General features: G+C 29.0%; 1 protein-coding gene across 1 annotated transcript; it reads left to right on the top strand.

Annotated features, from left to right (window-relative positions):
* The first annotated feature begins 11163 nt into the window (after positions 1-11163).
* LOC149877296 (NACHT, LRR and PYD domains-containing protein 9-like) lies at positions 11164-17625 on the top strand. Its single transcript, XM_090073462.1, has 4 exons — positions 11164-12828; positions 13783-15114; positions 15202-15228; positions 17010-17625. The coding sequence occupies exons 1-4, from the start codon at positions 12582-12584 to the stop codon at positions 17222-17224; spliced, it is 1821 nt and encodes a 606-aa protein (XP_089929588.1). The 5' UTR covers positions 11164-12581; the 3' UTR covers positions 17225-17625.
* The last annotated feature ends 4356 nt before the right edge of the window (positions 17626-21981 follow it).

Below are 21981 nucleotides of genomic sequence, written 5' to 3'. Positions count from 1 at the left end.
TCTTTTGAAAAAAAAAGATAGCTTTCTATCTATTGGTGTTGTATCTAAAACTTTTATTTGATGTTATTTAGAGTTGGATGATATGATCAACGCAAATGAAACTTTCATTGCTAAACGATTTCTTGTATTCAGCGTCCAAACTTCTTTTCACTTATTTCAGTTGTTCTACATGAGTAAGAAATTCACACAAAAATTTAAATCCTAGGAAACGGGAGAAATCTATATATGCTTTTAAAGCATCATCTTTTAATCTCATTTTTGGGAAATTTATAGTTTGCGACCTTGCAGCTTCCAGGACTATAACAGAACTGATGACTAAGAGTCATGAGTTCTGTTATATCATCCATCTTTTGATTGCTGAATTCGAAGGGAATCAATTTCTTCAACTGAACTGATGGTTTGCTGATCTTTTTTATAATGATACATTTTTATAGGGTCCTTTTTCATTAAAAATAACACTATTGACATCTGATTTCAATTATCATGAAAATTGCATCACTCTAAATGACGAGTTGTTTCAAAATTGGAAAATCACATAAAAGTGAACTTTATACTAACGAATAAATAATTTTTATAAACCTTTCTTTAATGATTTCATTGTTTGATTCATCCGAATGAATAAGCCGAACGTTTTCCAATTGCTCTGAAATTTTACAGTCAAGTATTGGCTTTTATTTTCGTTTCTAAAACCGAAAATTGTTTCGAATACCAAAACTGCTTTTAAAACACAAAAATATTTTGCTGAGCAGTTTTAATCAAAACTTATTCTTGAAATAAAGATCTAGAAACTAATTTTAGAATCACCACGTTTAGATTTTGTAAAACATTTTTCACCATTAGTGATTCTGACTGCGTTTTTCAAGGCTTTTAACAATGTTTCTGCTTGTATATTCTACAGAGTTGCTTCTCGTCAGATGAAATGTACTTGAATTTGACTTGATTACTTGAATTTGACTTGATTACTTGAAGACTGAAAAAAGTTCTTAATAGGATCAACATTATACCGACTTCTATTGTTCTATTGATTGTTTTAACAGTTTGCTGATTACTTTTACTCTCATTTGTTACTTAATGAAGTAGTTTTTCTAAAATATTGAATATTGTAAATAAAAATTTTAGAAGTATTATAAATTTTAAAAAAAAAAGTTTTGTATATAATATGTTTTTATATATTCACTTAGGTAAGGTTGCCAATATTGTACCCCCTAAGACAAAATTAAAAAATGTAGGCAATCTACTGAGTAGAAACCTGGATTTTCAATTGGATTTCATAATTTAGGGACTGTTTGTTGTAAACATGTTTAAAAAGCTCAAAATTTAAAAAGCGTTAAGTCTCGAAAAATCAAACTAAAAAAATAGCGCTAAGTGTACAATTAAGGAAACTAGATCCTAAATTGTACCATTGCTATCCAATATTGTACCACCTTCTTGATTTCAATTACTTTACAGCTTTGCACATATTTTATGATTTTAGATTTAAGGGATTTAAAGAACTGATTAAAAGGAATGGTTTTTATAAAATCAGCAATTGGAAATATTTTACCAATGGGTAAGCTAAGATTAAAATAATGGAGGAAGGTAGATATTAAAGATAGTTATACTAAATAATGTAAAACAATATATACTATATCTGTTTTAAAAACAACCACACTAAATATTGTAAAATAAAATACATAAAAACATTATTTTTGGAAAAAGTTTCAGATATATTGTGTCTGTTTTTGATTAACACCTGCACAATCAACATGACACCAGCCTTGACATATTGGTAAAACTGAACTAGAGAGTGCATCTTTTTAAGGACTGCTTGTCAATACAAGAGTAATACTGAAATTTTTATTTTTTTGTTTAAGTGGTGAAGTTCGTTTTGTAAGTATGGATATTTCTCTAATTGGAATCTCAAAAGGATTTTTAAACTTTACACGCATTTTTAGCGGTCAGAATGGTTGCGTCGGTACAATTAAGGATATGCCTTGAGGTACAATTTACGCAACTAATCTGACATTCAGTTAGTTAAAAAGTTTGACAACTAAAAATAAGATATTTTAAATTCTAGGTATTTATTTTGAATTTAGATAAATTATGCTTTAACATAAATACACTGAACAAATCATATCTTCTGCTTTTTTTAGTGAAATACGCTTAGCCATAAAAACCTAAAATAAGAAATTTCCAATAACAAACCAACAAGAGCTTACTCTGGCCTTAATACAGTTGGATGACAAAAAAAAACAGTTGACTACTTAATTTCATTCAGCAAAGATAAAAAATAAATTAAAAAATTTCTTGTGGGTTGTAAAAATAACGAGTTATGTTAAAAGTACAATATAGGCATCGGTACAATATTAGCAACCTTACCCTAATTTCATGAGCAAGAAGCTGTGTTTCAAACATTTGTGTGAAGGCTAAAAGTTGATGTTATATTTCAAATGTTCTCTTAAATAATTGTTTCAATTTTTTTGTAACCAGATTTTAAGTTTAGTGATTTTCTTTATCAACCATCTTTATTAAGTTTTATTGAAAATATTTGTGGAGCATTATGCAAGTGGATTTGTTGCAATTTGTATTGTTATTCATTTTGCACAAAAAGTAGCTATTGTTCACCACGAAGATGGATGCGAATTGGTTTTTCACATGAAAGCTCCTAAAACAGGTAATGCAACTAAACAGGTAACTAAAGTGCGTCCAAAGAAAGTATGAAATTTTTTGGTTGATGGTTCACATACTTTCAATTTAATTTGCAAAAATTCAAGATAAAAAAACCATTTAATCAATTTTTCAGGTTTAGGATCCCGAAATTAAATTTTTTTTCCAATATGTGGATAATTTTTAGAAACATGAAATTTTAACTTCAAATTAGGTTGCTTAACACCAAAATATTCATAATGTGCAATAGTTAAGTGAATGTATATTACTTCAAACTTGTCTTCAGAAAAAACTGAAGCGATAGCAATTATTTATTGCTTATTTAGGCGCATGTTAAATGTCATTTAATATTATTATTGCTGTGAACCCAGCTAACACAAAACGTTCAAGAAACGTTCGTAGAACGTTAGAAACGGTCAGGCACGTTCTAAGAACGTTCTAATAACGATCCTAACGTTCTTTAAACGTACTTGAACGTTTTGTGTTAGCTGGGAAGGTTTTATTGAAGAAACAAGGTAAAAAGGTTGGTACTTTAAGTTCATTTAAAAAAAAAAAAAAAAAAAGAAAGGTTTTAACAATAATCTTAATATATAGAGTAAATATACTGATGCATTGATTTCAACTCTCTTAAAATTAATGCAAACATTCCATCTAGAGGGTGAATAATTTTACTTTTAAATGTACTTTACAGCGAACTACGTGCAAACGCTTGAAATTACACAGAAAAGGGCTTCAAATTTGTATTCACCACCTCAATTTTAAATAGAACTGATGAAAATTGTACACAACTATGGCTTTCATAAAATTTTGTTGCCCTGTGTTAATTTAATAAAAATGTCGATTATTGCTATAACTAACGGGAAAAAAAAATTCATATTCAGAAGAATGCTGACTCAGATTTCAGAAACGAAACTTAGTAAAGAAACCCATACTTACCCAACCAAAACGACATTAATGACTTGATCCTCCGATCAAGTCATTAATGTCTTGGTATTACAAAGTTGAATGGCGAGCTTTTTAATTTTTAAGATAAAAGTATGCATATATCAAGCCAGAGAAGGCTTCACCAGCGTTTTTCAAGCTCTTTCACTCGTCAAGATGAGCTTTGCGTTTGCCACTATGTGACCTATCTGTTAGATGCAATTCGAATAACCCTCAACCGTAATGAGTGGCGGCTCTTTAATGACAGGTCATACAGAAGCCTCAAAGCAGTGCTGCTTCATAAATGGAGTAACTATTTATCTCTTCATCTCACACACTCTATCTAACTGAAAGAGGAATACAAGAGTGTTAAGATCTTTTTAAATGCCTTGAAATATGAAGAGTACAGTTGGGAGGATATTGGAGACTTCAAGTTAGTTACTTTGCTAATGGGTCTCCAAGACAACTTTACCAAGTAATCTGCTTTTTTTATCTTTGTTTTTAGGACATCAGGGATACAGAGGCACACTTCTTCAAGCGGGACTGGCCACAACAGATAAAGTTTAGTTTGGGGAGTAATAACTTCAAATGGGAGCCATTCCTAAACCCCATTAAAGTACTGTTTCCTTCACTCCACTTAAAACAGGACCTTATGTTCTTGATAAAAAATCTCCGGCTTTGAAGTATCTCCAATACTTTTTCCCTAAGCTTTCCCTAAGAAAAAGTTAAAGCCTTTATTGCTCAACAAATAAAAAAAGTTAAAGTCTTTATTGGTCAACAAGTAAAAAAAGGTCATAGAGTGTAAGGAGTTTTCCCAAAAACTTACAAGGAAGGAGAGAGCACCATTTGGCAGCTTTGTTGCAGCTCATTGCTTCTTGGGAAAAAACAATGTTAGAAAACTATATGAAGTTTGTTGAGGCTTTGGTGACGATCAACGGCAAGATGGGTTGCAGGATATCTCATTGACGCTCATCTTGATAAGTTTAAGGAGAATATGGGGATATATTCGGAGGAGCGAGGCGAGCGCTTTAACCAGGATATATTGAATTTTGAACTCCGCTACCAAGGGTCTTATACTGAAAACATAATGGGGGCCTATATTTGGGGGCTGGTTTGTGAGAATAATCTACAACAGCGTAAATCTATAAAACTACTCATTTCTAATGTTTTAATTGTAGCACTAATAATTAACTAATAATTTTTTATAATTAATTAATTATAATTTATAATTGATTATATTAACTAATTAATAATATATTAAATAGTATATTAGTTATCAATTAATTAATTCATAATTAATAGGTAATTCTAGAATAAATAAATGTTACTATTGCATGATGTGTCGTTTTGTATCTACTTTGTGCATATTAAACTTTAAATTTGTCACTTTTTCTCTATGAAAATAGGTAAAGTTCATAAATATCATGTTAATATTTAAATAATATTTATGCTCAGGCACTCAATGTTTGGCAATAAGTTCGGATCAATCTGGGCACGTCGCAATTTTGATATTTCTCATCTTTTCATCAATTTTAGCTATATCTTCCAGTATCCTTGGATCTGCTGCTGTCAGCCTCTAAAAGGTTTGTTTTTCTCACACTTTGTTATCAAGTTTAGTACTTAAAGCAGTTTAAACCAATGGAATAAATCATTCAAGGATTGTTTTTTCTAATATACCATCCAACAAAGATTACTTTTCCAAGTTATCTGATTGATAGATTGTTGAAACAACCTGAAAAAGTGAATTTTGTTTTTTAAGTCAACAGGGTTTTTTTAATAATTTTTTTATGAATAGGAGAAATCCTATTTTCATTTCAAAACATTCAAACAACTTCTTTTTAGCCTACCGAGAACATAAATGGTTATCCAACTCAAAGAAGCTATGTGCACTCAAATATCCACAATCAACCACCTCCTTAAATAGTTCGAGTAAACAAGAGGTACGCAACATCAAGAGAAATTTCTACGCCGCGTTTTAGCAGCTGATAAATTCGTTTAGCTATTTTATAATTACACCAAACTTTTATTTCATTTGTATTCTGAAAAGATAAATCTGCATAAATAAACCTGCAGAAACAAACCCGCGTTAACTTTCTTCGGCTTTGATTAAACTTTTATTACCTTTTTTAAATTGGCGATTAAAATGCAGAGTTAATCTTTTAAAAGATTGCAAAAGCTATGTCTAAGTCGATTTAAGTGAAGATGGTTCTAAAAATGGATAATAAAAATTGCAGATGAACTGTTTAACATATTTGTTAAAAAGATGCTAAATTTCATTCTCAAATTGAACTAAATTGAAAAGCTACAGATTTAAATGACTTGTATGATACTGATCGTGTTTATGCAAATTTTTCAAACTTTAACAAAAAATTGTAGTGGTGAATCATTAAAATCAACACTATCTCTAAAAATTCACACGTAATTACAAACCATTAAAAGATAATTACCATTAAAATAGAAAAATAAAAAAGATAATTAAACTTCCACTTCCTAAAATATTGGCTTTTAAAGAGAGATGAGGATGATAAATGCTGCCTTCGGTCTACATTGAGAGCAAAATATCCTAAAGGTTATAATAATGAACCAACTAATACCAGTTTTAGAAGCCATGAGAATGAAATAAATTTGTTAAGGGTTGAGTATTCTGTAAATTTTAAAACTATTGACAAGATTGAAAACAAAATCAAAGTATATTCGTATCTGATCATGAAAGAAGCGAATGAGTTCTTAGAGTAAGTAAAAAATGAAATGTTGAACAATGGGGAAATCTATTTCTCATCTCAGATGAAACAAATGGCGCTAAGAGCTCGAAGGATGATCACTATTGTCTATTTACTGATTTGAGTAAGTTATAATCAGCTTAAGTAATGAAAAAAGAACTGTAAACAGTTTTTTTGTCTTATATAATTAAACCCAATGCATTCACAAAAATCGTTAAATAAACATAGAGAGTATTGTAATACAAATTAAGTTGTTAAAATAGAGATGACCAAAAAAATGTACAAGAATGTACTTTAAAAATTGTAATAAGATGGTTAGAATAACTTTTATCTTATACGCTAATTTCATAAAATCTATTGGTCAGTCAAGTCCAGAAAAGGATTGTACAAAAACAATTTCAAAAGCATCTACCATTTAACTTTTGTTATTACATGAAGTATTTTAATAATATTATCTATTTTAGAAAACTTGTTATTTACACTGCATTAACTGATGATGAAGATATGCTTACTTTAAATTACAGCGCACCCTTTCTAAAAATGGTCGTAATATGAAACGAGAAAAATGTAAAGTATGTTATACTACAAAAATTTAATATGTGAAATAAGTTTCTTATCCGAAGGCAGAAGTTGGATCAATGTTGAACTCTATTGCTATTAGGTAACCCTTTGTGACGCATTTACCTGTACAGAATTTTTCTGGTCCTGGTATAAAACTAGGTTAAGGTTGAATGAAGATTTTACATTAAAAGAATGGAACAAACCTTGGATACATCAACTTGCAATAACGCACGTGGGAAACAATTCTTGGAAGAAATGAATGGCATTGATAGCTACGTTCTGAGAAACGTTGGATTTATCTATTGTCAGGGAGAATGATTGGAAAAAAGACGAATTTTGGAATGGGATTGAATATATCTAGTTTTTCAAAAAAAGCAAAAATAGCCGAAAAATTAAATGCTCCGAAACATTTTCAGTCCTCGCACTTGATCCTTTAGATCTTTTTAATAAGAATATGAATCGTATGAATCGTATGAATCGTATGGGCACGTGAAAAGAAAATCTGTTAAAAGAAAGGTCATTGCTAATGGTGTAGAAGAAATTTTGGGCTGCTGATCTCAGTGAAATGCATTCTCCAAATTTAACAAACGTATAAAATACTTGTTGGCAGTTATTAATAATTTTTTCAAATATGCCTGGTTGATTCTCCTAAAATACAAAATTGTTAAGACTGCGGCAAAATCATTTAAAACTTTGTTTAATGGAAGAAAGTCAACTAAAACATCGGTCGATAAAAAGTTCAAAAATATGTTCAATGTCTTGTTGAACATTTCTTTACAAAAAAATGAAGGAAAGTCTAGTATAGTAGAAAGATAGAATCTTGCAATGAAAGAGAAAATGTGGAAATAATTTACAGTCAATTCAACTCATGTAGACATAAGCGTTTTGGATGATCTAGTTAAATATAATATAACTATTCATTCTTCTATAAAGATATCGCCTGTTGAAGCTTGTATCAAGACAAATGAATATATACAGTAGAAAAATCTTTACCCAGAAAACTTTGAAATATCTCAACCAAAATCAAAACCAATCGTTTCAAAAAAATAATTTCATTTTCGAAAAGGACTTATGAAGTTTTTAAAGTATGTTCGATTACATTTAAGATTAAAGATGAAGAAATTGCTAGAACATTTTACGAAGCTGAAATGCAAAAGATTGAACAAGATGTCTATAGAATAGAAAAAACATCGAAAAAAAAATATATTACAAAGTCTTTCTTTTAAGTAAAACTATCTTTTCGTGAAATTGGAAACCAATTAATGGATCAACAATAAAGATTTAACATTCCACGCTTTTAACATTTAACATTTTAACATTTAACGATTCAACATTACACATTCCATTAAAGTTGTACAAATAATGGGTTTTTAAAATTCCTCAAATTTTTAACTTTAATTTTTACAAAAGTGTTGATCGTGAAATATATTTTTAATACCAATAGCTTTTGACTTTTAATTTTTACAGTAGTTCAATTTTTTTACCGTAGCTTAATAGTTGCTCAATGGTTTTTACAAATAATTGAAGTTTTATCATGTTGATGGTTGGGCATGATGGTCGAAAGAGGCTGTCCTCAGTAAACAATTAGCCGCTAGTTTGACTATGTGATAACGGATGGGAATATGTTTGACTATGTGATAACGGATGGGAATATGTTTGACTATGTGATAACGGATGGGAATATGTTTGTAAATGGCTGAGGTGGCAAGTTTTTTAATTTTTCAGGTTAAATTTAGACATAGCTTAACGGTTAAACATATGATCAAAAAGTATTGAGCCGTGTAAAGACTTTTCAAAATATTTAACTACATCTTTGACCATCTGTTAATGGTTAATGTCATGGTTAAATGGGCTGAGCCAGGTCCCGCTTTTTTCTTGTGCTGATACAGAGATTAGACTTTGATTAGACAAAAAATCTAAAAACAATTTTCATTTCTTCCTCTGCTTACAGTTTGAATTTATGTGGAGTACGCGTTTATTGAATAATAAGAGCTCCTGTGAAATCCAACTTTAGAAATATTCAAAAACTCTACATTCTGCTCAGCTGCAGTACAGTTTATTGGAAAATAAAACAAGTGTAAACAGAAAGCCTCCTGAATTTTAAAGCAAAGTTTATGCGAAGGTACTGCATTCAATTTTTCCCCTAGTGTGTATTTCACTTCGAATCTTTATGACGTTCCCCGTTACCTCGTCTGAGGGCAAGAGATCACTCAGCAAGCTGGCTATTTAAGTTCCACAAGGGTCATGGAGCAAATGGTCATTTAATAATCTTTTTCATTAAATCTAATTCAGCCAATAAAGTATCTTTTCAAGAAGTTATTTCAAATTTTTCAGCAAGGAAAGTGTGTGCACAGTGTGTTTGTGTATTGGCATTAAGGCTATACGATAGTACAATTTGTTTTAACGAATCAAAATAAATTAGATTTAATATGTGGTTTCTTTTGAAAAAAAAAAAAAAAAAAAAAAAAAAAAAAATAGGCTCAAAATACTTGTTAAATTCTTTGTTAAATGCTCGGAGTACGGGAGGGCGTCCGTTGGGTAACCTAGAGGGTATCCGGAAGGTATCTGAAAGGGCATTCAAAGTTTAGGTCTAGGGTGTTACAATTTCTTTTATTTGGGTCGCTTATAAATATATTAAATGAATATATTAAATAAATAAAAACGAAAATTTGTTCACTCTAACTTCATGTCAGGAAAATAAATTTCCATTAATTTCTTAACAACTATTTCAATAGCTGGTAAATGAAACTTAATATTTTAACATTCAAACAGCGGTTTAACATACAAACAGCGATGAAAAAAAAAGTTCAGTTAAAAAATTTTTCAACTTTTTAAATACGCTTCGTGTTGAACAATACCTGCCAACTCGGCTAAAAATCCATATATTTAAGTGTACCTGTCTGTGTATTCAAAAAATTCAATTTAAGTGTACCTGTCTGTGTATTCAATAAAATTATTGGATTGTGGGATGTCTTGCGGGACCACAATCTAAACATGATATTTTATGAAACACTGTCGTTTACTTTTTGTATATATAATTATATAAAATAATTTTACAGATATACTTATAATAATGTTAAATATGTCATCCTTTTGTTCAACCATCAATTGTGTAAACAAGCGTGGAAAGACCGTTGGGCTGTTAAAGATAAACTTTTAGGTTTGAGGATTATGTATCGCAGTCCATAAGCTTTCAAAATGCTTAGAAGAGTTTTTCCATTATCTGCTTGAAGCACGATTTTAATATTTCTTGAAAAATCTTTTAGAAGCCTAGAACCTGGATTTTCCAATAAAGTTATGACTCTACAAAAAAATGAGAGTAGACAGAAAAAATTGGAACGGAGCTGTGGCGTTGTTTTGATGAAATGTCTTTAAAGCAACATCTCGATTTTGACAAAAACAATGACAAGGTCATTGGAATTCAATATCATAGCAAATCAGTGAACCAAATTCTTGTATTGATGCTCTGTGGGTTATTAACAAAATGGAAACAACCAATTACTTATTTTTGTAGTAATAATTCCATGTCTTCAACCAATTAAGCTAGGATAGTACAAATATTTAGTAGTCAACTTGTTGCTACTGCTTTGAATGTATATGCTTCTGTCAAACTATTGCCTGAAAATATTTTATCTACAGCCTTTTTTATTAAAATTATGTATATTTTGTTTGACATACTGACTTCTTCGGCGCTACTGTAGTTTCTCCCCCCCCCCCCCCCCCCCTTTTTTTTTATGATTGATTCTGATAGAGAATTTTATGATGATTCAGAAAAATATAAAAACATAGGCCTGAAAATCAACGGAAAGTGCTCTAATTCGAAGTCAAAGTTGTAAAAAATCCCACTAAAAACCCTAATATTCGCCATTTTGAAAATAATAAGTTAATGATCTTTTTGCTGACAAAAGCAATACATTAATAGCATGGTTTTTACGTTAAAAAAGTTGTTAAAGTATGTTTATCTTGCGCAAGTTTTTGTGGCAATGAAAATAGCCGTTTTTTGATTTATTAGAGAATAAGCTATATTGCAAGTAATGTACTTTTGTAATAATTTTTAAAAAAGAAATCAACAGTTTTTTTTTCCTAAAAGAAGAACTTTTGAAACTTAGTTGATTGTTGTTTTATCACATGTAAAATTTAGAAATAGTAACCTTCAAACCATTTTTTTTTTAATAAAAAAACCAGCGTACGATACAATGGTAATTATTCATCAGTTTGTCTGCATTCTCAAATTCTTTTCTGAATCATCATAAAATTCTCTATCATAATCAATGATAAAAAAAAAAGGGGGGGGGGGGGGGGAGAAACTGCAGTAGCGCCGACTTCTTCTATGTACATACTAATTTCTTTTATGTTTGCACAGCTCAATTAAACCAGGACTGTGTAGAGAATGTCTTTGCATTAACACGAAGTGAAGGAAGTTGGAATGACAGACCAACAGCAATGCAATGCAATTCAAATCAGCTTATCAAAATGTGTTACAACTCCTTTCAATAGAACAATCTAACTCTAATAGTAATTGTTCCCAGAGTCAGACCTCTCTGCTGCAGCTGCAATTGACTCAATTACCAACATAGTATTTGAGTACCAAATCTCTGCAAATGAACAAGTGATTTTCAAACAGCCATTTGCATTATTTAAAAAAATTACAACCTTGTGTATTACCAAATGTTTCAACTGATTTAGTTTTCTCACACTCAGTTAAAGAAGTTTTGAAATCAGTTGCTGATTATTTGATAAAGAAAGTTCAAATTTGTTAAAAATATATTCAAGTTTAACATCAAGTGAAAGTAATTCATTTAATACTGATTCTTTTTTACAAAACTTGCTTCAAGAAATGGAAACTGTTTTTCTAATGCAAATGAAAGTTTTGTTAAACAAAAGAAATATTATACAACAAATTATTGAAATAATAAAAAGTGATTGCAATTTTACATGTAATCATAAAGATTATGATTACATTTGAAAGAAAGTCTAATTAGAAACTTTGTTTATACAAGAACATCTTATTTTATAAGGTTTTATAATTGAGATATGGCACCACGAAACAAGACATGTAAAAAAGGTTGGCTCGTATCATCCATGCTTAATTTTATTTCTATGTTATTTTTCAAAAAAATCTCTTAAAAAAAGTTTTCTTTTTTTTTTCTTAGTATCATCAGCTATTTAATATCTAAATAGGGAATATACATTTAAACTAATAAGAAACAAATAAACTGGTATGTGATTGAAAAATTTTATGCTAAAGCTATGTTACAAATATATCTTTTTATATCATTACAAAAGTATGTTAAAGTATGATTAATGCATAAGTTTAAATATTTCGTTAAATTGAGATTTAAGATTATTTGGTCACACAAGACATTCCATAATGCTTTGTGCCTAAAATTACACTATTTTATTGGAAGTTGGCAGGCATTGGTGTTGAACAGGCGTTTTATGAGTTTTTTTGATTTTTTAAGATTCACTTTGAATTTGTTGAGTTGGTCTGAAAGTATTGTTTCATACGTTTTCTTTGTTTTGAATGACAGTTTTTAATGATCAGCTATTAAAAAATAGGGCGCAAAAATCAAACTGCTTTTTAAAAGTTGAGTGCAAAAAAACTGTTTTATATGTCTGTTAAATTTTGTTTATTCATTTAGAATTTTTATTGGTACATAAGTAAATTTTTAATGAGATAAGGTGTGCAATAATTGGAAATAGTACTCTTGAGTAACTTTTGGTTGTGACAAGATGAACAATAGAGTGAAAAGTGTGTTAATTAATCTTGCATCAGAATGGAAGGAATTTGCTCAAGCCACTTGTTTAAGTCAATATATTGTAGGCTATATTGATCTTGATGATAAAAGTGATGAATTAAAAATGGATTCATTTCTTGAAGAGCTCACTAAAAGGAATCCATCAAATTATATGATTATGATTGAAAATGCTTTGGTAGCTATTGGGAAGTTAGATATTTTAAGTGAAGTAAAGTTCTTGCGTAAGTAATCAGTATTTTATTATTATTATTATTTATTTATTTTTATAAATTAACATTTGTTAAATTCTTTTTTCGTTTTAATTATTTGATATATAAATAAAAACTTAAGAATATTACTATTTACATTGTACAATCTTGTTTAAATTATTTTAAGAATAATAGTGAATTTTTTTTATAAAGTTTAAAATTTTATGCTTTGGATTGTAAAAATTCATTCTGATTTTCGTTTTTACTGTTTTGAATTTTTTATTTATTTTCTTTGATTTTTAAATATATTTAAAAATAAAACAAATAGGTGCTCTAGGTGCAATCAACCATATGAATTTTACTATTTAATTTTACTTTAACTTCTTCAATTTTATATAGAATGCAAGGCCAGATTTTCCTGGCTTAAGCAAGATTCTACTAGACTGGTGAGCAAAAAAAATGTTTGAATGTCAAAAACTAAAGCTTTGACATATTCAGACACTTGGTGAAGTCTTTTTTTTTTTTTCTGCTGAAAAATAACTGAACTGTTGAGTTGGTCATTAGTACTAGAGTATATATTTTCTTTGTTAATTTTTTCCCTTTACTTTGTAAGTAAACAATGAAAACTATTGACAGGTTTTTTTAAATCACTAAATGTATTATAAATGTATTATATTATAATTATATTGTATTGGGGTTCAAAGTGCTTTATGTTTCGAGCTCTATTTCACAAATAGTTCCATGAGTTCCATGAATGTCTTCTGTTCTTTCTCTTTGGTACTTTAATCAATTAAAAACTTTTCACAACTTTCTAAAGTCATTAGCTGGTCACTTTATTGGCTGATGACTTTATAAAGTTGTGAAAAGTTTTGTATTGGTTCAATCATCAGCTGGTTAATTTAAATTAGCTCTTAGTTCATTAAGATTCTTTTAAAAAAATTTTTTATAATTAGGCAAGGTGTCGTTTTAATTTTATTTTGTTTTTAGAAGCAAGTGGCCTACTCAAATCTTATTACACAAGATCTTATGGTGACTCACAGTATATTGAGCAAGTGAACACTGGTATTAACCTCATGACGAGTAATGTTGACTTAACTTATATTAATGCAGATGATGTATTGACTTCTTCAAGTTGTGTAACATTTGATGAATTGGATTACTTTGTAAAAAAGCTTAATGATGTTAGTAATGTCATAATTGGGTTTGAAGAAGTGTTTTTAGTACAACCACAACTGGTTTTGCTTTCTGGCATTGCTGGTATTGGGAAAACATCTTTTCTTCAAAAGTGTGTTTTTTGTTGGGCAAAAGGTTTACTTTGGAAAAATGTAGATTTAGTTTTGTACTTTGAGTTTAAAAAGTTGAATAAGTTTAGCCATGTTTCAAATCCACAAGAAATGATTAACAAGTTTTACAAAAATATTCTGAAGGGACATGACATAATGTCTTCTAAAAAGACTGTAATGTTTATAATAGATGGTTTGGAAGAATTTATTCACTTAGAACATCTATATAGTTGCATATCTAGAGGTTCTAGTAACTTGCCCATTGTATCAACATTAATGCATGTCCTCAGTACAAAAAATATAAAGTGTATTCTTGGAGGAAGAGTTGAATCTATAATGAAATATCAGAGTTTAGTTAAAGGGCATGAAGATATTTTACATATACAGATTTTGGGCTTCAGCAAACTTAGTATGATAAAATACTATGAAAGTAATTTAATGAGTAAAACATTGAGAAGTGATTTACAGAAAATTATCAGTAGCTCATCTTTTGCAAAGGCTTTGTTGTCTATTCCATTTTACACAAAGGCTATATCCTCAACACTTTCTTTATGCTTTGATGGTTATTCTTTGAAAACCATGACTGAACTACAAACATTGATCTTCATACATTTTGTACAGCAAATCAACAAAACAGCTGAACCGTTATATGGATTTATAAAGAGAAAGAAGCATCATATTTTAAATGTTTGTAGTGCTGCATTCAATATGTTAGATGAAGGAAGGACATTTGTTTCTGAAGCTGAACTAGCCACCATTCTTGATGATAATGGGTGTGAACCATTCGGATTTATTGTAAAGTTCAACATTAGTCAACAGTACCAGTTTGTTCATTTGTTTTTAATGAAATTCTGTGCTTCTCTTCATTTATACTTTTACAAAAATCCCCTAAAGTTACTTAAACATGAGAGGTTACGCAGTTGTTTACCTGTTGCATGTGGATTACTTAATGCTAATGGAAGAAATTTTGTGAGTGTAATCAGCCAGTTACAAGAACCTTTCCACACAAAAGATTTTTGGCTTAGAGAAATCTGTGGTATGCAAAATTTGTTTAGCAAGTCAGTACAATAATTCTTTGTGTGTATTTATGTTCTGTTTTTTTTTTGTTTGTTTTTTTCTTTAGATCAGATTGAAGCAGATACTTTAGATAGTAAGTAGTTTGTTACTTTTACCTAAATTTGTTTTTTAGAAGTTTTGTATGTTGGCTCTGTACAAAGTATTGATTATGTGAAGGCTTTTTTTTTTTTTTTTTTTTTGTCATTATTTGTAATTCATATACAGAAAATTCTGTAAATTTCAAATGTAAAGCTGTTACTGCCAGTTACTTTTAAAAAGGTGTGGCATGTTTTATCTTTTTAGCATGTCTCACTAAGTGTCAGTTTAGCAAGTTGTAAAATGTCAGTTTAGTAAAAATATTTAAACAATGACTCTGAATAAAATTAATATAGTAACATTTTTTAAATAACAAAGTTCTAAGTTTATTGATAAAAACATAAATATTAATAAGCAACTCAAAATATGATAGATATGTGTTAGTAGCACTGTTAATTGGTGCAATTTGCATTTGATGAGTATTGGCAGACCACTATTTCTGTTGTGACACTACTAAAGTAAATGTGTTTTTTTTTTTTATATATGACACAGATTTCTCAAATATGTTTATGCATGATCAATGTTGTCAAAGATGTAAAGCATCTTTTCTCTTTCAAAGTAGTTGTGTATTTTTCTAAAGACTTTTTCAGTATCAAAGTATCACCTAGAGAATAGGTGGCAGAGATTAGTCATAGAAACTCGTATTTTGTCTTATGCTGCATTCACCCACACAGCTCTTTCAAAACCTTCATTGTGAATTGTTACTTTGTGCAAAATACTTTCTATAAAAAAAATCAGTTTTGTATCAAACGTTTATGTTTACCAATTATTGTGTTAGAATATCTAAAATCTATATTTATTGCTAAATTTGTTTGCTAAAAGTTTTCAAGTCATTTTTCCAGATTAGTTGAAAGATCACCAAGTTTCTTTGTACAACAATAAAAAACTTGAATTTAAAATAATTTTTAGCCTAAAAGAAAAGGATCAATTTTAGTGTAAATCAATGATGTTTATTTAATGAATGATAATAATGAGATTTTGATTGTTAATGAATAAAAAACAGTAACTAACGCAAAAAAAATTTTTTTAATTAAAGGTTTAAAAAATTTTTTATTTTTTAAGTAAAAAAAAATTAACATTATGTTAAAAAAATATTAAATTTATTTGGACATACAGCAGACAACTTTTATTAACGTTCTAGAAAATTCGCTACTCAATCTTTTTACTCTGATTATTTAATGTCAAGCTGTTTCGAGTGGTTTAAAGAAAGCTAACAGGTTTAACAAGTTAACAACAGATTTATTTAAGAATTGACATTTGGTTTTTTGGTTTTTAATGAATAGTTATGAATAAAGCATAAATTTCTGCATCAATTATTTGAAATAAATTGTGTTTAAAATAATTTATATATTTAGACAGAAGGGTATAAGATCCCAGAAAAAAAAGCTGTGATACCTTATGCTATTCTGTAAATTTGTTTAAAATTAAAAAACCAAACACTGGTGCTTAGATTTATGTATCTAAATAGATTGTTAAAATAATAGAAAAATTTTAAATTATTAAATGTAAACATCTTTCAAGGCATTTATCAAATTTCCCTGTTTTCATAGGTTTACATATTTGTTAAATAAATACGTATAAAGAAAAAATAAAATGAGTCTATTTTTTTAAGAACTTTTTCGATTATTTTGTTCTCATCGATGCCTAAAATAATATCCATTTTATATTTATTAAACTCGAACTGGGATTTGTAAAAATTTTAGTTTATCAAAATAAATATTGTTGTAGATAGTTGTTAAAATTATTTTTTAAGATTATTATTAAGATTTTTTTCTTCAGATGATCGAAAGATGTTCATGGAATGCTTCTTTGAAGCGCAAGCGTCGATAACAGATGACTTGAAAAGATCAATGATTAAACGAGATTGGAATATTGTTATAGACAATAGAAAAGCTGCTGACGAATTTTCCCATGAGAAATATTTCATTGAAAAGTTTCTTAAAGCAGGATTTAAGCCTAATGAATTTTTAATTATTGATAAATATTTTGCCTAAGAACAAGAAAAATCCTCATATTAAGTTTTTTACCAACTTTCGTCTTGTATTTTGGACTCCATCCATCGATTGCCGATCGTCAATCGATGGATGGAGTCCGCAACATAAGACTGAAGTGCTAATCAATTTTATTTCCGCATCAAACAACCAGTTTGGGCTTTTCGCCTCGTGGATTCGACTCACCGATATATTACATTTGCTCTCTCGACAACTGATATGTAAAATATTGAAAATATATAACTAAAACCTAAAAAAACGATTGTTAAATATGATTTTAAATATTTCCTCTTCACCCACATAAAAAACTAATATATATTATATGGCAATAATTTAGTAATTGTAGAAATAAATTATCTTTTGAAATATAAATTATTAAATAGAAATTATCTTTTGAAATATGAAACGTGAAAAAGTTTTTTCATTTATTCTTTAGAATTTTTTTTTTTATTTGAAATTTGTAATTATATACGATATATATATGTATATTGATATAGACTTGTTTAATATATGATACAATATAACGAAACAATTTTTACTGAACATTCAATTTTTTCCCGTTACGTTAGTGGCCGACAAGTGTTGGCAATATTGCACTACTTTAGGTTGGTTTGACAGCTGTTCATGCAGACTGAATGAAAATAAATACCGAAAAAAAAACGATAAGAACGATAAAAAAATATATACCCTTACTTAGAGCAGCAGTCAATGAAATTTTTGTAAGTTCCATGTAGATTTACTTGTTCTATCTTTGTTAAGATTTGCTGTTTAACTATTACAGCGCCACCTGGAAGGGCATTTAATGAGATCCAAAAATAATTGTTTACAAAGAGATGGATTTGTCCAACCGGCAAATTTTAAAATAAAGCAAAAGATCTTATCACGTAATAAAAAAGTTTTGAATTAAAAACTTTATAAACCTAAGTGAAAATTATAACAAAAATCACCCGGAGGGTGGAAATAAAGGTATGACCAGAAGACAAAATTCCTTTCATTATGCGTTTGGCGTCGTCTGTTACATATTTTCATGTAAAATTTGAAAGTTTCACATGAAAATATGTTAAACCAGTTCTCTTGTTGCTATGTTTATGCTTCTGTTTTTGGTTTTTACTTGAAAATGAATTTAATGTTTCACTGAATCTTTTCTAATTTTTATGATTCATTTTCTGTGTAATATACTTGGTATATGTTGCAGGTACATACATACATACATACATACATACATACATACATACATACATACATACATACATACATACATACATACATACATACATACATACATACATACATACATACATACATACATACATACATACATACATACATACATACATACATACATACATACATACATACATACATACATACATACATACATACATACATACATACATACATACATACATACATACATACATACATACATACATACATACATACATACATACATACATACATACATGCATTCATGCATTCATACATACATCTAAGGTGTTAATTTTTCAATTAGCACCACAAGTTTTGTGAAATTTTCATTTTTAAACAATTTAATGATAATAAAAAACAAGACAAGATTTGAAAGTTCAAGGAAAAGTTGCAAAATCCAAATGTTTTTCATCAATTATTTGTCTTTAGTTAACCTTGAAGTTTTAATTGGTGGTGGGTCTAAATAAAATCTATACAAATATAAGAGAGAAATTTTTTAAATTTCATCCTTGAATTCCGTTAACATTTTTTTTTCATTATATTATAACTACATTATATTGTGTATAAAATACAAGGTGCTGGATTAACATTGACAATTATTTAATCCTTGTTTCTCATAGGACAATTAAAAATAAATATCAAGCACTCTTCAAAATGCAATATAGGGAATGAGATCATAGTATTAAGCGGATTGTTTCATTGCAAAAGTAGGAAATGATAATACTTAATACTAATTAATCTTTTTTTTTTACCAATAATTGATCACTGTAAATAATTGTGTTAAATCTCACAATAAGGTTTTGCTCAATTTCATTCTTTCATCCAGCTTCTCCTTCGTTAATTTTTAAAAAATACTTTGGAAAACTTTTGAAAGTTGACAAAGGCTGATATATGCAAGGTTATGTAAAGCACATGGTGGATCAGACTGATGGCCAGTAAACCTAATTTCAATGCAATTTAAAAGACAATTTTTAACTGTATTTTGTTTTAGAAAGAAAATTTTAGTACCTTATGTTTATTTATATAATATGTATATTTATATAAGTACTTAGGATTTCAAATCAAAATGTCGTATTCTTTTATTTCTCTTTTCGAAAAAAACAAAGAAATCGTAGATGCTGTTGTTCCAACTAATTGGTTAAAAATTACAGAGTGTTTTGATCTGAAGGGGCATATGTAGAACGAAGTGCAAAGAACTTGGATGAATTATATAAAAACTGGCCATCATAAATTAGTTAAAGTTAATTGCAAGGGCATTGAAATGTCTGAACATGACAGTGATGATTACTGACATGACAGTGATGATGACTACTGACATGACAGTGATGATGAAACTGAAATAAACCAAACAGCAGGTCATTTTTATGACTTTGTTATAATATCGATAAAATGTGTTAGATGTTTACTTATATTATATATATATATATATATATATATATATATATATATATATATATATATATATATATATATATATATATATATATATATATATATAAGTAAACATCTATATATATTGAATCATGAATTGAATCACTAGCTGAAAGAAATTTAAGTTTTTTATCTTTATTTTTATGTATACAGTACAAAATATTACAAAATTTGAATGTTATTTGAACAAACTCTTTTTGTTACTTCTAGCCCAAATTAACCGTTCCGCATTTTGCTAGGAAAGACTATTGCGTTTACTGTCGATCACTCCTCCTCCCACAGAGTTAACTCTTTCAGACGAACAATTTGTAGCTTGAACAGCAAGAAAATCAGTTGCAACTTTTGATAATAAAGGGAAAATGTTACGTTTGTTTTTCCAGTAGAGAATAGAACAATCTGAACGTCCCAACGTTTTCTCTTCGATGTATGCAGCAGTTTCAAAATTTAATTGCTGATCTAAAGTTCTTTTCTCTGGTAGAGTACTATTTTTAGTGATATGTTCAAACATTTTATCAAAAATTCCTGCTTCAGATTACAAATTTTCTACTTCGAGTTGAATTTCAGCGGGAATCATAGTAATATTTAAATCGTGTTTTTTTTCAGATGTCATTAGATAAGATTTTACGATTTGTATCTCTACCAGTAAACATTTCTGATTTAAATCGAGGGTCTAAGAAAGTAGCGATAAGAAAAACGTCTTCACTTAAATCAAACCTCATTTCCAACTGCATACTAAGATCGTCAACAAATTTTCCTATCCCTCTTTTATCCATTAAGCGAAGATAATTTTTCAAAGTTGTAATGCACGGATAAACTAAATTAATGCTTACCTTTTTTTCCGCACTTAGTATAGTAGTGGCTTCAGATACTGCATTTAAAATAGGAGTGACTGTTGTTAATAATTGCACTTGTGTTTCAGTTAGACAAGTCGGTGGCACTTTCACACAGTTTTTTTTTGTGAACACTCAACTAGAGCTATTTCAATAGAACCATGATTTTTTTAAATTCATTCCAATAAGTTAGAAGTGCTGTTAAAGCGCGTTTCCACATCCATTGGAGGATTTGACTCAGGTTTTCCTTGAGAAATCTGACTTTTTGAGAGCTGTCTGTCCAACTGATGATGAGTGAAAAAATCCTACTATTTATGAGAATTGCTAATTAATGTAACAAGAATTGGTTGGTTGTGTATGGCTGATTTCACACAAAGTTAGAGTTTATGAGCACAACAGCCTAGCCAATCAATTCCAAGAAGTTTAAGCGTGAATGGCATACTAGGAGTGGTACCGGTTGTAGCTCGGAAAATATTATCTGAAGTCAAGTCAAATTTTGACAGCACGTTTCTTAAAATTTCTTCAGTGGAAGTACCTTTGTGACAAGCATTTATTACTTCCAGATTTACAACTGATAAACAGCATGATTCTAAAACCCAAGTGGATGAAATAAAGTGACGAGTAGAAACAAGAAAGTTATCGCCATTGTCGGCTTTAAAGTGATCAAAAGTGATGCTAGGTTTGGAGATAAACTGACTTTTTATACTTTGTTGGAAGTTAACATATAAATCATCGACCATATCACCTAAACTTCGAGATAAAGTGGTCGGGTGTGGTGGATGATATTGCCCTTGAGTAAGCACCGAGCACAGGTTAATAAAGCCAGATCCAGAAGTTGTCTCAAATGATCTTCCATCTTCAATTGTAAATCTAAGCACTGCACGATTTATGGTTTGTGTCGTAGTTTTTTTTAATAACTGTATCTATTGGAGGTCGAATAAAATACGAATTTAACGAGGAACTTGATGATTGCTCGATTGTGTTATCGGAATTCTTTTTTCTTTTAGTAGCAGATGTGCGCTTTTTTGTTGCTTCTACGTGTAGTTTTTTATGGTCACGTTTTAAATGGTTCCATAGATGAGATAAAGTTCCAGTTTTCTGAACAGAATACTTTTTGTTGCAATTTTCTTGTTTGCATTGCCAGAATACTCCTTTTTTTTTCAAAGAATTCTTTAACTGCTGATTTTTTAGAAGTCATTTTATAGCTTGATGCGAAAATAGCTTGTGACGTAGCACAAACAAAAAGTATCGAGTTTAAAATTACTTTAGTGAAAGCGAAGTCAAACATTA

The sequence above is a fragment of the Hydra viridissima genome, unplaced genomic scaffold (assembly GCF_058129835.1).
Source record: "Hydra viridissima isolate aposymbiotic clone 2 unplaced genomic scaffold, HvirCarnegie_v1 scaffold_16, whole genome shotgun sequence".
In the NCBI taxonomy this organism is placed as follows: Eukaryota; Metazoa; Cnidaria; class Hydrozoa; order Anthoathecata; family Hydridae; genus Hydra; species Hydra viridissima.
This window is presented reverse-complemented; position numbering and strand designations above follow the sequence as displayed.

Coding starts and splice junctions, on each gene's coding strand:
- LOC149877296 (XM_090073462.1), top strand. CDS start 12,582: ATGAACAATAGAGTGAAAAGTGTGTTAATTAATCTTGCATCAGAATGG. Junction 15,115..15,201: donor TTGGCTTAGAGAAATCTGTG/GTATGCAAAATT, acceptor TTTTTTCTTTAG/ATCAGATTGAAGCAGATACT. Junction 15,229..17,009: donor TGAAGCAGATACTTTAGATA/GTAAGTAGTTTG, acceptor TTTTTTCTTCAG/ATGATCGAAAGATGTTCATG.